Source organism: Strix aluco, chromosome 9 (genome assembly GCF_031877795.1).
Source record: "Strix aluco isolate bStrAlu1 chromosome 9, bStrAlu1.hap1, whole genome shotgun sequence".
NCBI classification, from domain to species: Eukaryota; Metazoa; Chordata; class Aves; order Strigiformes; family Strigidae; genus Strix; species Strix aluco.
This window is the reverse complement of record NC_133939.1, coordinates 14,384,470-14,402,491: the sequence shown is the minus strand read 5'-3', so window position 1 is coordinate 14,402,491 and position 18,022 is coordinate 14,384,470. Positions and strand designations below refer to the sequence as shown.

General features: G+C 36.3%; 1 protein-coding gene across 5 annotated transcripts in view; it reads right to left on the bottom strand.

Moving 5' to 3' along the window:
- The window catches only part of PLS1 (plastin 1), a 48,714-nt gene that overhangs the window by 17,207 nt on the left and 13,485 nt on the right, over window positions 1–18,022 (bottom strand). For 4 of the 5 annotated variants that reach the window (XM_074833821.1, XM_074833820.1, XM_074833824.1 and 1 more), the window contains exons 2-6: window positions 8,785–8,893; window positions 5,239–5,402; window positions 3,836–3,965; window positions 2,028–2,160; window positions 1,030–1,111 (exon numbers count right to left, since the gene is read on the bottom strand). In XM_074833821.1, the coding sequence (XP_074689922.1) occupies window positions 1,030–1,111; window positions 2,028–2,160; window positions 3,836–3,965; window positions 5,239–5,402; window positions 8,785–8,854 (579 nt within the window). In that variant the 5' untranslated portion in view covers window positions 8,855–8,893. Of the gene's footprint in view, window positions 1–1,029; window positions 1,112–2,027; window positions 2,161–3,835; window positions 3,966–5,238; window positions 5,403–8,784; window positions 8,894–16,609; window positions 16,727–18,022 lie in introns of those variants that run through there. The other variant, XM_074833823.1, reaches the window with a different exon arrangement.

Genomic DNA, 18,022 nt, shown 5'->3' with positions numbered 1-18,022 from the left:
ATAAGTATCACATACACAAATTAAACAATATTGCTTAAAATATCAAGGGCTTGATCCTGTGGAAAAACGTGCTCATATGAATTCTGCCCTGTGCAGGAGTCTACTGACATGACTGTCATCCCATCTTGGATCTTACCCAGGCTTACACATTTGCTCAAGCAACTGTTAAACTGTAACTGAACAGACAGTGTAAGAAAACCATGGCAATTCAGCATCCTGACACTGAAGATAAAGATAGTGATTTGTCACAGACGACACATTCCAAGAAGAAATACCTGGCAGCTCTCCTAAATATTACTCTCTATTTTCTCATGTCATATTTTAACTATCTACAGAGACAACATAATCACATGTCGTATCATCTTTGCTGACACATCTTTAAGTAGAGATTACAAAACCCACTTGAAGGATTTAGAACATGGTGTTTTAACTTTTCATATTTTCATGTCACAGCCTGAAATGAAAAGTCTGGCAATTAACTGAGATTTTTAATCAGGATTTTTTATTTTTCCCCTCAGGCGGGTAACTTATGGATCTATTCCCCTCTTCCAGACCTATTTTCTTATGCCCAAACCTATGGTCTTAAATACTGTTTCTCTCAAACATTTTCATGACTTCACACACAACTGAAAGTCTCATCTTCTGTCCAAGGTACTCTCCACTATTGAAAATGCACCACCCTACCATACAGTATACAGCCACGCAGATACCTTCTGCATTGCTAAAATACAACCTGATCACCCACTCAGAAGCCTAAAATTATTTTCTTCAGATACTTAGTAAAGGAAAATGAGAACAGAAAATAGGGAAAGAACTAAGGAGAGCACGAAAAATACAAGTTTTCCTGTAAATCATTTAAGAAACAGGAGAATTCAGCAGTTTTAGAAAATACAATTTCATGCTTTGAATTTTTGTTTCATACATAGAACTTTTTTTTTTATCCATCAGGAGAACTGTCATTAAAACAAGTCTATAGAAAAATATTTTACTACTTCATTTGTGGCAAGTTCCTCTCTGTGCAGTACTTACAGAAACAGTGAAAGGTGTGAGTTTCTTCTTATTAATAGCCCTTTCATCAATTGTATCTGGTTGTGAAAAGTTGATCATTTTGCTAAGGAAGAAAAGTGAGAGTTTATTCAAACTTCCATTTGTCAGAAAATATATTATTTGATTATAAACTCCTAACACTTCAAACTAGCTATAAATATTTCTGACAAGATAAAAAAAAGGACCACCTCATCCTCTATATCTCCTCTCCCTGTTAAATAATTGCATGTTCATCCAGAAAACCTTAGATATAAGAAACTTGAGCAATTGGGTTTTAGAGTTAAGTAAGAGCATGTCTGTGCTGTCAAAAAAGGTTCTTGAGAAGATTAAAACTGTAAACTGAAGTCATGTAGTCTCTAGTGAAAATCTCTGTAATATAGTCAATATATTTCCACACTGAATTTCTATAGTATCCTGCATCTACAAAGATCTCAAAGACTAATTCACATCAATACTAATATGCTAATTCCTTGTTACTATTGTGTATGAATAAGCACTATTAGTCTACTTTAACTAGGAAGTTACAGCAGACTAAACTTAAAAGACCTACTATATGCTCTCTGTTCTACCACAGATTTAATTCAGATTCTTCTTCCTGTGATCCCATGATTTAGTAACTACATTTAGTAACTCTTAAAAATATTTGAAATAGCAAAGTTTTCTAATTATTACAGCTAGTTAATATATGAATTGTGTAATTACCTCCTTTATAAACAGCCTGCACATATGTGATGTATATCATTATGGACCTGAAGTGGAAACTCACTTCTGTAATATATGCACAGAGTCACATAAAAAAATTTGCTAAAAATAACATTTCTATGGGCAAAGAGATTTTCCCCATCTTTCACACTGGTTGAAATATTTAAGAGTTGAGTCTTGATGTTAAAGCCTGTCAGAAGTTTTCCAGTTCATGTCAGTGTGATCAACATTTAACCTTTGAGATTAATTTCTTTCCTTTCTCACAACCCTGGACTCACCAGAGGAGAATGCCATCTGCAAGGGATTTAAAAAGACTGGCATCTGATGGATTCATGGGTAGGAGGTGCTTACAGTCTGGGTCATCTTGTAGAGCTTTATTTATCCAATTAACAAAAGCAACTTTTTCTTCCTCTGCAAAGAAAAACAGCATTGAAATAATCTATAATCTCTTCCACAAACATATACTACTAAACATCAGACTTGGGTCAAAGAGGTTCATCTGCAACAAAACCCCTTAGTTTCACAGGGGCCAGTTATGGCAAGAATCAGACCAGTGGCAAAGAACACAAAAAATGGTCAGAACAGATTGATATTTCCTCTACCGCACCCTCTAAACATCTGGTGATTTTCTAAAGGACAACATAAAAATCATAGTCACATAATGGGGAAGGTATCATCATGGCAGGCTTCAAATTCAGTTTCTCAGCAATTGCAGTGAAAAGCAGGAAATTTGTGATCTGAAATATGCAACATTTCAATCTATACGCCTTGGTTTAAAATGCAGCATTTTGATCTGCGTTCTAGTAGAACTTCAGAGACTGGTAGTACTTTTGAGACTATAATCTGGATTACTGTGCTGTATTTAGCTTTGACAAACTTAAAAAGTTTAGTACCTCAGGTTTAAGTTCTTTTTCCTATTTAGTGCAGGATTTATTACTATGTATCTAAGAATGCTTAGACAACAGTCAATCAAGTATAAGTATCCAAATTCCCAGACAGTACAGGTGGTATTCACCTCACTTACCTCAAGAAGCATACAAGACAGGTACCTACCCCCGATTCATTACACTTCTTTCATAGCCACTGGGAAGAAATGTGAAATTCTAGTACATGCTTCATCTCATCATAAATTAGATGGGTGATGAGGCCAGGTCAGATGAATTGCACTCTAGTGAGGTCAGTTTCTCTCCACCAAAAGTGAAAGGGAGTCTAAACAATTAGCTCTGATGGTGTCCCCCCTACAGGCATCCTTTGAGATGGAACACACTCCCTGCTTTGGAGATATACCAAATGCAGCTGGTAATACCGAGAGAGAGGATATCACCACCTTTAGCTAACTGAAGTGAATCTTCCTCACATATAGAATCTTAACACACTTCTGGAACCACAGCAAATCCCAGACTCAGGTCAATCAAAAAAGTTGCAATAATGCTTATTGCAATATGATCCTGGAAAGTGGTTACCATTCTGACCAGGAGCTGCAATGCAATTAGGCACAATTACCGACTTAGGTGACATGCAGCAGGGGGAGGTAGAAAGAAACAGAGATTAAATATTAAAAGCCACTTCTCAAGTATGAGATAGGCTATGCAAAAACCATATGGGAGTGAACAATTCTGTAACTGCACAGAGACAACTGAGGAGGCCTTTCATCCAGAAAGGTTATATGGTTTGGGGTTTTTTTTTTAATTTTAGTTAAAATTGTGGAAATGAAAATGGGGATTCATTTTTATCTGAATATAGGAATGATTAGATTAGCATGTAATGAGGCCAAAAACTTGACTAGCATTACTAGAAGTACACCAAAGGGGCCATTTATTCTCCCCACCACCACATGCTATCAGTGCTTGTTTTCATTTTTTGCTCTCACAAAGATGCCTAACTTATCTCCAGGGGCAGCATGAAACTAGCAACAACTCAACAACACACGTTTTAAACTATCACCCACACTTATGTTGTCCATCTCCACATGCTTTCTCTGTGTTAACGCTTTCAACAGCAACACTTTTCAGTTTTTTTTCTTCGTCTGCAGTGCAAATTTAGTCTTCCTCCATGCAAAATTTGCTTGTGTTTAATTATGTCTTACCTGAATAAGAGTGCTGTGTTCCCTCACTAGATATTGCTGATGTTCCTCCAATTGCTGTAATACCTTGCTTTTTGTTTATTGATTTTCGGAAAGATTTGCTAACATCTTTACTTTTCAATTCTTGAATTATCTGGAATAAAAAAAGAAAAAGAGAAAGCATTTTGTGATTGATCATACCTTCAAATAACTAAGCGTTAACTCATGTAAGTACTCTAGAGTCAGTAGTTACCCTGACTGCCTTTCTTTGGTATTTACATTTACTTCTGTTCTGGAAAAAAGTTTACTGTATGGGTAAAACTAGTTTAAATCCCTTCATGAAACTTGCATACTGGGTATCTAATATATTATTTCTCAGTGAGTACCTCAAGTGTTATGTTTATTAAGCCATCATGTGATCTAAAAAAGTAAACATTCAACAATCTACACAATTTTGTCACAGATATTTTGGTAAACTGAAGAAAACAACTAAAGATATACACATTTTCAATGACTATAGCATATTTCTTCCACTTACTTCATTATATGTTTTACAGTAAAAGGTTACTACATGACAGTTACACATGCCCTTAAGCAAGCTGATACCATTTTCCACCTTCCTGCAATGTAAACCACACTGGATATACTGATACGTCCTAGATTTGCCCAAATACTGTAGAGGTCTCAAAACTGACAATGAAGTATAAGTAACAGATACAGTTCAATACCTGGATGCAAATACTCGCATCTCACATACGAACCACTGCAAATTAGAATCTTGGAAAGAAAGATCAATAACTAGTTCAACAAGCAACCTGCTGTAATTAGCAGCAGTACTCTAAATTCAAAGCAAAAACCAATCATCCCCAAACACACATACAAACCAAAAGCCTGAAGTTTTTGTTTCTCTTAAATAAAGCACACTAGTGAGTGATTCACATTTAAAACGTCTAAACCTTTCAAATTTGTTCACTAGAAGTGAAAAACTGTACCTTGCTCCCAGTATAAAACAGCCTTTAGGATAGAGATTAAGCATAGTAGCACACGGATTAGTTTATCACTAAGAAAATTCAGACACCGGTATCTAATTGTCTACTCTTTTGTCATGGCAAGGGCTGACCCAACAGTTCCTAAAAATATGTAATCCATGCCCTTATCTTTGAGGAAATAGAAAGCAGGACTGATTAGAACTACTGTGGTCTCACATGCTGCCCAAATGAGATCTACCAAATTAAATAGGAGAGTGAAATAAAGACTGAAAAATAATTATATAGGATATTGTAAATTGTCACAGAAAACTTTCCCATTCTCAAAATACTAGTTATTTGTATCAAAATAGTACTTAGTTGTACCACCTCATTCAGTTTTCTATCCTAATTCTTAACAGATATCAGACAGTAGGAAAACATCCAAAGGGAATGTCTTACAGAGACAAATTCTTCAAAGTTGATTCTTCCATCCTTGTTGCTATCTGTCACTGCAATGACTTTTTCTACAATCTCACGGACTTTGTAACCAGGCAAGGGCAGACTTGCTTCTTTAAACAGGTCCTGAAGCTCATAATCACTGACATACCCACTGTTGTCAATATCTGTAAAATGAAAGCACAAGCTGTTTTTATACTTATGTAAAGAACCAAGTATAGTAAATCTTAAGAATAAAGTATGAGAAATACAGTTTCAGGAGACAAGTATTTTTTCTTCTGACATAGTAAGTAAGCAAGCATGAAGGAATACTTGTGGATTAGAGGCACCATTGGCTAGGAGTTATGCCATCTCATCATGTATTTTCTCAGGAAGTCTCTTATAATCCCAAAGCACAGCTATAACAAGATGGCAAATTTATAAATAGCAGTTTAAGTTTTTTTTAGGATTCCCAACAAAATCCTCTATAAACCTTTAAGTGAAAGGAAGATCAATTATTATATTCTTACTGTTGATATTATACCATTTGCAATGAGTAAACTCAAACCCGATGCAAGTTGTTATTAGAAGAGCACACTTATACAAGAAAAACTACTTACACAGGAACTCTGCTTGACTCTGCATTTTGTTTCTTATCCTAACATGATACATATTTTCTGTTCTTCAAAACTTTTGTTGTGGTTAGGCTTACCTGTGAAAAATAAATCTGGGATGTATCTGTTTATTAAAGGTGACCTTCCTTAATCTATTAACTAGCTCTGCTGGGAGCAATTTGTACTGCCACCTTCATTTACACTTGGCTCCCAAGACCACAGTCAGGAATGTCCATGTACAGCAAACTATCAGAATGCTTTTTTCAACAAGAGGTATAGTATAGCTCCACAATCATGGAAAGAAATGAATGGCTGTATCGCATAAAAATAAATTAAGAAAAATTCAGTATAATTTCTGCTACTTCTGATGAATAACACAGCAGCATGGAAGAAATCATAAAAATATCCTTTGTACTTTCACTTTAGGCCAATCTGTGTGCAGAAAGGCGTCTTGAATTCTTGTCTTGGCATAAAAGAAGCATCATTTTACAAACCTATAATATGTTTTTATCCAATGTACTGCATAAAGGAATCAGTAACATTAACTGTTCCTAACTTTTTTTATACCTATGCATATTTCCATATATACGTATACACATATCTATACAAGCAGAATTTAAGAATGTCCATTGAAATAGTCTTTCCTGTACCTGTAGTGCAATGTCTATACAATGGAGAGAAGTACTTTTAAAAGCAGAAAAGCTATAGTCCATACACGGTATAGATGAAGTCAAATCAAATAAAGAAACCATATCCAGCATAACTAGTGCTGGATATAATGCCTATCATTTTATGTATTTAATGCTAATATTTTCCATGTTTGACAACAATTTTCATTCTCTTTCATGGTCATACAAAAGCTCTTGGAAAATATGAATCAATAGTATTCTCCCAGTTCTACAAATGATGTATCCAAGATAAGTAAGTTAAGAGAACGTCGCAAGTATCACAATGAGACAGAAGCAGAAGCAAAATGATATGGCCACTTTTCTGACTTGCCACTTTTGTGGTTTTTTTTGTTTACTAGTTGAAACACCTTTCTTCATATTGCCTCTAGTATCAGAACTTAGCCAACAATACCAGAGTGGATGTATATGCATCACATTACAGAAGGGCAAGCAGAGAAACATGCTTTCATCTCTAGCCATAATCTATTGCTATACAGTAATTTCTCTGTAATCCACACTACACTATGTAGCCTCCATACAGCTTCATAAGACGACCACATTTTGCTGCTGACAAAACGCTAAAAACACCTGTTAAAAAAATACCTCTTTTTGTGTTTTTGATACTACCAACAATTCACAAATCACTCAACAGACAAACTTTGTCTGCAGGTGTATTAATCCATCCAGTGTCTGGCTTGCAGACATGTAACACATGTAATAACAGGGATGGTCTAAAAAGCAGAGGACATGCTCACAAGCTCACTCAGATTACCAGCTATTTTATTTCTCTAGGTTCATATTTCACTGAGTGTAAGTTTCCATGATGACAAGCAGAGAGTTAAATACATGCCTTTTCTCTGTTTACCAATATAGCTGCAAGCAGTTTACCCATAAAGACACTGGAAATGCAAAAAATGAAAAAAACTAATTATGATTAATTTTTGTATTTTACAGAAAGCATAATACAGTAAGGAAGAAAATGCTTTTCATTGAGTAGGAGCAGTATGGACAATTCTTATAGGAGAAACATGAAAACATGCAGGAAAGAAAGGGAGAAAAAGAGGGAATGCATATGGTGAAACCCAAATAAATAGAAAAGCTGTCAAATAACACCAGTGAGTATCTACCTATCCTAACACGTCCCAGTAGACTGATATATGTATACAGTGCTCTTTTCTTTGGTCTGTCTTTCCAGCTCCTGCAGGCTATAGACTTCTTGATCTACAGACTACGTACGTCAAGATGACTGTTTAATAGCAACTCATGAATTACCTTCCATGGATGTAACTTACTCCTTTAGCATTTCTACTCTTTTTTGGTCTCAGCAACATCCCAAGTCAATGGGTTCATGTTTTTATTATGTGTCATGAAGAAAAGTTACTTCTTTTAAGTTTTATGACTCTACTGAGTATCACATGATACTTGTATTGACAGAAATGGAATAACTCCCTCTTCAGCTTTCCAATAATACTCATGGTCTTTCCCAATAGTCTCTTTACCAAGCTAAAGACTCCTAATTTTTAAGGCTTCTTGCCTAAAGAGACACTGTTCCCCCATTATGAATGATTACAAATATATCTGATGTGCTGAGCTGCACAGTTACACATCACCCCCTCAGAACTGCAGCGTATAAGAAATAAATCAGATGTGAACTTTAACATTCACAACAGTATTGCAATCTGGAAATAAGGGTTAGTTGCTATACCATTTCTCACTCTTTCTGTTTACTCTCTGATTAATCTGCAAACATTCTGTCAAGCATACAAAATTGTACAGTTATTTATTAACATCTGCTAGCAACAAAAGCAAGATTGAAAAATCTCCAAGTTTAGCTTACTTGAAACGAAATCCAATCCAATAAATGAAAAGAGAAATTACTAGTTCACCAAAGCATGCAAGTAAAGCAAAACCAAAGTGTCAGTAACCTAACATGAAACTATATTTAACTGAAGTTTAATCAAACATTTTTTCAGATTTAAGGAGTTCAAAAAACCCGAATTTTGAGACCTATGATGCTGCATATACAATGGCACAAATAATGCCACTGCCCAGCAAGAAAATGTATCTGTTTTCATTACTAAAGTTGAAAGAAATGAATAAACACATAGTTTCAGTGAAAATAAAGAGATTTTATGTAAACATTCTTATTTTCTTAGATATTACTGGCAACAGAGAAGGAAAACATGGCCCTACCAAAATTAACTTATCCATAAAAGAGTTCTTCCACAAATCCTACATGGCTTTGCAGTGTCACTGGCATCCTTATTATTTTCTTATTTAAAACATACCTATTTTACTGAATGCTTCTCTTAGTTCTTCAAGCTCTTCACGAGAGATAGTAGTTATGTTGTTTTCCATCTCTGGACAGCAAGAAGTGTTGTCCTCAATTGCCTATACCTAATAATAACAAACAGGAAATATATAAGGCTTTAATTCCAAGCTCACATAAATACAAGTTATTGATCTTTTCAATACAGGGTACCAGACCTGAATGACATTTCCCAGCCTGGCACAGTTAAAACATTACAAACAACACTTTAAAGTACATCAAACACCTAGCAATTCTTCTCACTGTAAGAGTGACTGAGAATTCACAATAGCAGCACCTGTTTTTATACACTTAATGTTTTCATTTGCATAGAATAAGCACTGACCAACAATCGAGCTCCATTGCTTGAGGGGTTTTCCAACATTAAAATTGTCACCTTGCATTTCAACAAACAATTTTTAGAAAAATTCATTTCTAAGTGTTACACAGTATCATTGCCAATCAGTGGTTAGTGATAGGATCTAGTCCCGCAAAGCACTGAGCACTCCAACATTTGTGCAGTAGTGAACCTCAGTGGGACACTTTCAAGGACCTGCTTACAATCAGTGGGTGAATGCTGATGAGCCTTTCCACAGCTGCTGCAGAAGTTACCACCTCCTGACCTTTACTCCACTCTTCTGACAAGCCTGTTGTCTCATAACACTGTCAAAGAGCTGAATAAAGGGTTTTACTGAGCACAAAGATTGGAGTCTCAATGTGAATCTACTTTCTCTACCCAACTCCATAAAAAAGCAAAACAAAACTGAAGGCACTTTCACAAGGGTTGATAAACCCCCATGACAGATCCTTGCCCATTTCCTCCTATTGAAGCTTTACTACAACAGATGATTCAGACCCTTGTTAGTAAGTGCAAGTTTGTAAAGAAGTCACACACAATCGTCTCAGTTCGCAGGCTTGTATTTGCATTTGCCATCTTCCACTGCGCACACGCCATTGGTGCACACAAAGCCAGCTTAGAGCAGCATCCATCCGTGTGTGCTAAACTCCCAACAGCACTGGGCTGTAGACAGCACAGTCTGCTAACGTGGAGGTGTGTCTACCATAAAGTAGAAGTTTTGTCTTTGCTTTTACTTTGTAAGTATAAAGTGGCAAAAATCCACCTTACATAAGTATTTTCATCAGAGTTGTCCTATACTTGTGTTATGTTCTTTCTGGTTTACTGTTTTTGCTTTAGAGCAAGAAAAATATTCCTGTAATGGCCAGGTTATTATTTGCTCATAATAATTATATTCAGATCTGCTATATGCAGCTGCTTCTCCCCCAGAAATCATACATATAAACAGAACTGTACTGGGTGAGATACTGGAAGGGGAAAAAACCTGAATTCAACAATTGGTTTTACCATGGACCTGCCGGATGCCCTTGGGCAAGACCATACCTTTGATTCCCACCTTTAGAAGTCCTGACTAATCAGGTTACAAACTTGCCCAGTGCAGGGACTGTCCCATAACTAGATGGTTCCACAGTGCCTGCAACAACAGGATCCCTCTAAGGCCTTCTGTAAGACTGTAATAATGGAATCAGAATTTGGTTCACAATAAAAGAGATAAAACATTATCAATCTGAATTTCTGTTAGAAAATCATTTCTTCCCCATTCTAGTTGAGTCCATTTTGTTTCAATCCTTGACAATCTGACAGTGAGAAAAAATAAAAATGAAGCAATTGAACAGGTCACCAGCACACAAGAGGAGAGACAGCAGGCCACCACATCAGCTGCAGTTTGCTGGAGGTTTACTAAGGAGTGCATACAATACTGCTGATATGAGTTATACTTACTTTACTGTGAAAACAGTTTTAATACAAAATCAAATAGCTGTGGTCAGCCACAGACAGGTGTAACATTGCCTCACTACATTAACCACTGAAGCATCTCCTGATTTCAGAATTATAAGCAGTGACATCACTGCTGGAGATTATTTCACTGAGAAAGACATCAAACTTCTGTATTAGTGATGTCAAAGCCCGACATATTCTGCAACTGGGTGGAACGTCTGTTTATCAGATTGGCTCTCCCTGCCTACCTATGAAAGGAGACCAAGCAAGAAGTACAGCACAACTTGTTGGTTTGCATGGCATTCACTGGTTGTTCCTCTTTGCTTGGAGATGAAAAGCACAGGGTCAGTCTGTCTTTCTTCTGTAGCTACCACCAGTTATACAGAAGTGGGGATTCCCACTGTATCCAATGCCTAAGGCTGTCAATATTCTAATGGCCTCATATTTAAAGAGTATCTTTCAGGAGAAAAAGGAGACATGATACAACTTGTCAAAAAAACCCATCTGGATTCAAAATTGACTTGCAAATATTAAATTGTTAAGAAACATAGTTTCAACACATTTGGACACTATGTTGAAAAGCACCTTGCTGAATGGAGATTCAGGTAGCCAGAAATGAGAACTTGTTGAGGATATTGGGACTGATAATTTTACTCAAACATACCAGTCCAAAGCTATGTATTATGGCATTCCTCCTCATACTATTTTGCCTTTTGTTGAACCCAGAATGATACAGTTTGTCATTTATATTCATATTCTATATAAATAAGAGTTATTAAATGAGAAACTCAGCTTTTTAGAGATTTCTTAACTGTAACTATGCAACACATGTAGATTGCTAGACAATTGTCAATAAGATGATTTTGATTCTCTCAACAGCATTTTGATAAATTCAAAGCGAGTTTTTACCTTTGATTTTCTAATGCAACAAGCAATGGGACAATCTTTTTGCTACTGTTTTACCTGTTGGTAAGACAACTGAGTATGGGAGAGAATGAACTATCCTATACTATGAAGTACTTGCTAAGAGTTCTTGATCTGTTTGTAATGAAAAAAATATTCTGCAGGAAATGATGGAAAGGTATCTAGAGCAAAAAACTAAATGTTGAACGAGGTATCCTACATGTAGCTAAGCCTGTATGCATAATGACACAAGTAACACTCATGAGCTAGCAATAAGCTCCCAACGTTTTTCAAAATACTATTTTTAAATAAACAAAGCAACTATTTGTTCAAAATACTATAAAATACCGTGACTGTTTTAAAGAACATTTTTTACACCCTTTTTTTTAAAAAAAAAATCTTTGGGGCTTATGTTTTGAGGTTTGTGCTTATCTGAAAACAGAGCTAGATATTTCCTTCAAAAACAAAATGACTTGAAAGTTAAGATTCTTGTGTTAAGAAACTTCAACGGAGAGTCAGGGTTTTAAGGAAAAAAGTTAACATGAGATGTGGTGAAACCTTGTAAGATAGCAACTGTTTTGCCAGACCATTTAAGAAAATACATGAAAATTTGTCACAGGAGTATGTGACTACTGTCTCAAAGTACAAAAGTAAAAATATTTATTTGGGCTCTATCTGCAGCATAAGCATTTATTTATTTACACTTAGTCTGCTGTATAAGAGAAGAAAGAATTTACTGATTCTCATCTCAGCAAATGTTTCTGCTTCTTTTAAGGCAGTCCTTCACTTTTCTTCCTTGATGCTATATAAAGTTTCCATAGTAATTTAGTTTTCTTCCATGATGCTATATAAAAAGAGTTCTTAAACAGTGGGTTATTTGAATGAGATCTCGTCTATTGTACTTGCATTAGTATTTTCTGTCTTCACTGGGACTGTTCCTGTGGGTCACACAGGATATGGCCTTGAATGTGGGTGGTGAGCTAAGCCTTTTTCCTTCATGTCACTCTATCTTAAGTACTAAAATCCTACTCATCCATTTTGCTAAGCTCACTAGCAGCATGTACTAGTCTTCATACTCAAAAGAAAAAAACCCTTAACATTTAAAATACATATTCAGAAAAAATCATCTTACACGCAGATGTTTCTGGAAGTGCAAGTACCCTGATTGGAAATCTGATGTGGCTATTAAGGAAATAATGAACTCTGGAAAAAAATAAGGAAAAAAAATAAAAACATTTAAATCTAAATTACTAAGGACTCTGAAGCTGCAAAAAACCCCAGAAGACAGTCCTCTGAAATACAGAAACAGCATGTCAAGGCATAAGTGAAATATTTAGCCACACAGGTGCAAAAGACAACACCACTTCTGTCACACTGTTAATGTTTTTAACTGTTTACCTTTACCATGAGTCAGATATTATCAAAAAAAAATTCTGCAAAGTTGCAACACAATTAGTGTCATTCCTCCCCTTTTATGATCCATAATTTAGATTTTCCATCATATTCTATTTCAGAAAATAGCAACCTTTGATTTCCAAAGATGTTGGTTATTTCAATAAGACAGTAGAAACATCTGTTCCTGAATGAAGCAGATAAATAAAGCTAATACCTCTGCTCTAAAGAGACAGTCTTAAATACCCTATTATATAATTACAGGGTAAATTAGCTGGTCAGTTGAATGGCAGAAGTGCTGCAATCATGGTTTTGGCTTTCAGGAGAGATCTAGTTTGAGCAAGCAGAAGCAACACCTAAACTAGTCAGACATTTCAGATAATTTCAATATAGAAACAGGAACCTTCTATCTAAGCCAATAAATACCTTGCACATACAGTATTATCACCATCCAAGATGACTCAGTCCACAGGCAATTCTGACAAGGTTTAGCATTAAGCCTCCAAAGATATGTGTCTGTCGGAACTATGACTACCTGCTGAAGGATACATTCGTTTAGAAAGAACACATTTCTCTATACTCTGGTAGTGTTCATATGACACTTTGATTTTCTGTCATCTATGCTTACATTAAACCATCTCCTGCTGCTCCAGGACAGACATTTGGTACAAACATTGTTTTTATGCTGAGAAAGTGCCCTTGATCTTCCTTTCAGTCCTTGCCAATATGTTTAACATGAACTGACAATATTCATCTATCCCGAGCCTGCCTTCTACTCCTGGAAGGGTTTTTGTATCTAAAGACAATTCACCCCAGTCTCCTGGAAATGTTCCACATCCAACATTAATACAAACTACTGTTTATACCATCGTGCTATTTCTTTGTGCGCGGAGAAGTATCTGTGGCTGAGCAACCCTGAAGGATAGAGTGAGGAGGCCAAACAGCAGCTCCTGCAGCTTTTTTGACCCATTATCAAAGCTGTCAGAAAAAACAGAGCACTTAATTGGCAATCAGGCCCAATAGTTTTCTCCAACCCTGCAGGCAACTGGCAATTTCTTTTCCAGCTCTTCATTTCAAATTCTATTTGCCTTGTTTCCACAAGCAGCTGCTTCCGCAACAACAATGGACATTACAAATGCTGACTTAAGAGCTTATTTTCTTTTGTTGCTGTTCTTTTTGTCTGGCATTAGGGACACAGCTCCTCCATCCCTGATGCAAATACCACTCTATTCCTGCATCATCCTTAAATCTGTTGTTTCTAATGACAGCCAGGCTAGCATAATTTGCAAGTACAGGTTGTGCTTTTATATCAATAACCAGCTGATTATTAGTATGTACTATCTACAATTACAAACATGAAAACTCTGCTTCTCTTATTGGGCTTTGAATCAAACTGCTATAGATTTTAATGCAAAAAAAGCCCCACAAAACCCATAGTTTAAGCTGTAGCATTCCTGTGTTAGTTTATCTGGGATTCTTTAAACCAATATGGTGGAAACAGGGTAGTCTTCATGCACCGTCAGTCTTTTAAGATCTCACCAGATTAAACAGGTTCTACCCTCAGTGAGAAAAGAATGCATTATAAGGTCTAAGACACATGAAAGGAACTTTAAAACAAGGATATGCAACATGTTCCCTTTAGTAAGGAGGGAAGAGAAAATGCTGCTGTATTTTAACTGATGAAATGCTAATTGAACATTAGTGAAAAAACTTGCATATCAGTTCCATTGCTCAAATTTTTATAACTGTTATTGATATACAGAATGTTAGCTTTATATGAATACACAGAGGTTTCTCATGTCTTTTCAAGAAGATAAAACTGCCCAAGTTTTTGTTTGCTGTCTGTTTTTTGTTTTCCTCCCTAGCTTATACTGAAAGATCTTTTTACTTATGCTAAGATTATTCTTGACCCCCAAATATAAAGATTATTAGAGGCCAACTAAAATCAATCCTTTAACAATGTGAAAGGACAAACTATGTTCAGATGGTCTGTAATAAAATACAGACCATTAACTTCTATCTTACTGTGATAAATCCTTTAATCTTTATGACAAAATGAATAATCAATAGGGTTCAGTGACTTTATAATTTTTTATTATTATAGTTTACACTGGTATAGGATACAGAAAGATAGCTTATCTTTCCCATACCAATGAAAAAGCTGCAGGAGACATTAACAGGAGAGAAATACACTTCATGTTATCCAAAGTGAAAGAAATCTTGATTGCAGAATACAGTCACAGAATACCAGGTTGGAAGGGACTCAAGGATCATCTGGTCCAACCTTTCTTGGCAAAAGCACAGTCTAGACAAGACGGCCCACCACCCTGTCCAGCTGAATCTGAGAAGTGTCCAATGGTGGGGAATCCACCACCTCCCTGGGGAGATTATTCCAATGCCTGATGGTTCTCATTGTGAAAAGTTTTCCTCTTGTGTCCAATCAGAATTTACCCAGGAGTAACTTGTACCCATCACCCCTCATCATTTCATGTGACTCCTTGTAAAAAGGGAGTCTCCACCTTCTTTGTAGCCAGCCTTTAAATACTGGAACATGGTGATAAGGTCTCCCCTAAGCCTTCTCTTCTCAGGGCTGAACAAACCCAATTCTCTCAGCTTTTCCCCATATGGCAGGCTTCCCAGTCCCTTGATCATATTTATGGCCCTTCTGTGGACTCTCTCCAGCCTGTCCATATCTTTTTTGTATAGTGGGGACCAAAACTGAACACAGTATTGCAGGTGTGGCCAGTCCTCTAAACATAGAAAGGAAGAATCTAATACACCTGTAGAATGATGAGCACTGGGTCTTATAAAGAAAGAAGATACAAAAATAGATCCACTCCTAATGCAGCAAAGAGGATGCTTGTAAACCTTTAAAACAGGAGAGCACAGAAAGGTCAAAGTAATTAGCTATATAAATACATATACCTGTATATAAAAAAAGATATTGCAACTGCTGAAGCACATTGCTAATTTCTGAAAGAAGAGGCAGAGTGTAATTATGGTATCAGGTACAGTTATTAACAGAGTAGTATGAAGTGAAACTTTCTTTAAATACCATACATTCAGTCTGAAGCTCCACTACCTGAAAGAGTCGGAGAGTATGTTTCTCAGCCCATGCTTATAAACATGGCTGGATACATTTATGACCATCAAAAGTATTTAATTACTACAAGTTAGAAGATAACAATGAAGAAATGTTATGCTTCAACATATAAACTGATAACCCATGGAATCAATAATCCTCAGTCTTCTAAGTACAGCATTACAAAGTGAACAAGGTACAATTTAAGAGGGAAAAACTGAGTTTTTATAACTTCTTCTGAACCTATGCACTGATCTTTGCTAGAGGAAGGCTATATCAAACCAGACAGAGTGATAAATTTTGTGCCCATGAAATATGTATCTTATGTAAGGAGGACTAGAAGATTTACATTGAAGTTAATTATTCACTCTGTAGGAATTTATTCAACATAGTACAGAAACTGGTGAATAATAAAATCAACATTTTCCACTATGCCTTTAAGATAAACATGGGTGACTCAAGAATAAACAGTAAAACAATAAGCTGAGATACCTAACTGTTAGACTGGTCATGGGCCTGATCTGACTTCACTTACTATGGTATAGATACAAAATAATTTAATGAGGCTTAAACGAGGATGAAGAGCAATTAAACTATAAAGCAGATACAACTAAGTTTACTTTAGAAAGATACCTTTTCATCCAAACAAAATGCCTCCAGCTTCCTCTGGCTGCCAAGTATACAGAATAGCCATGCAAATTCATCAACAGTATCAGTTTCACGCAGTTTCCTTCACATGCATCATTCAAGAGGATCTCAGACTGCCTCTGCTTTGTGTTGTTGCATTCAGGAATCCAAATAAAAAACATCAATGGAAACCTTACCTATGTCAGAAGGAACACTTCTAGTAAAGTAATTTTGAAAAAATGCTATTGCATGCAGCGTTCACAGAAGTACCCTTCCTGAAATATTTTGCAAACCTAACCTGTTTACAGTTTAGCTACACCAACACTTTGGGCTGAATTTGCCCAAACTGATTATCTCAGAGCATGAGTGACCTGTTCTGGTCTGGTTAATTAGTTATTTTTCTAAGAGTTCTACAAGTTTCACCTGCCTCCAGCACAGAGCTGGGAGTGCTTTATCTCCTGTTCTGTTACAGGCACATGAAATCTGTCTACCCCATATCCACAGGCGAAGCCATGCCTACTCATACAACATTAACCCAGACATTGCCTGATTTATAAAACTCACAAAATTTCTGCTTGATTCTTTGAGGCTGTACTCTTCCATTTCATTTGCACTGCGCATGCTGTAGCCCAGAATAACAGGCGGTAGGCAAGAATTCACCTCTGCAATTGCCCCTTGCGGCTGCCAAGAGAAGGCACAGCACCTTCCCCTCCAGTTCCAAAGACCAAGGGGAAAGTAGGGAAGTGAACTCCAGTCTTTTAAGTTCCACAACAGATTACAGGCCACTCTTCTGCTTCTCCTCATCTCATTTGCTTTAATAGAACAAGCTGTGGTATTAGTGAGCATGTCATCAAGAGCACATCTGAAATAGTGACATTCTCTGCAAAACTAGGATGCTGAGGTGATACAAGTCAATACCACTAGCCCTGCAGAGCTGCACACACGAGTTACTGCTTTCTAACTGCATTTTCTGATGTTTATAAATGTAGTCATTATAACACACTAGTTGTGGTTAGGTCATTTTTGCAAGTAACACAGAACAGCAAGGAAATTACATTTGTGTATTTCTGCAATACAGTGTGTCCTGGACTCCCTACCTGTTAGCAAACCATTTCCACATGAAAAATGTATGCACAAAACTGCTTCCATGCAACCAGCATCTTTTCCTTAGGACTTGAAAATATCAAGCAGATCAGTATTGGAAATACAGAAACAAGATTTTTCTCATTCATCTCTTGGTAAGAGACAACGTTTGTGTTTTTCAGAATACAAAATCATATTGTTTGCAAAAACAATATACCCTTTAATCTGAAGCAAAATCATGCCAGTTTTGAGATGGGCTTTACATTTTGAAGTTTTCATCAAGTAAGATTAAGTATTCTGAACTATCTACATATTTTATGTAATTTGAAATATAAC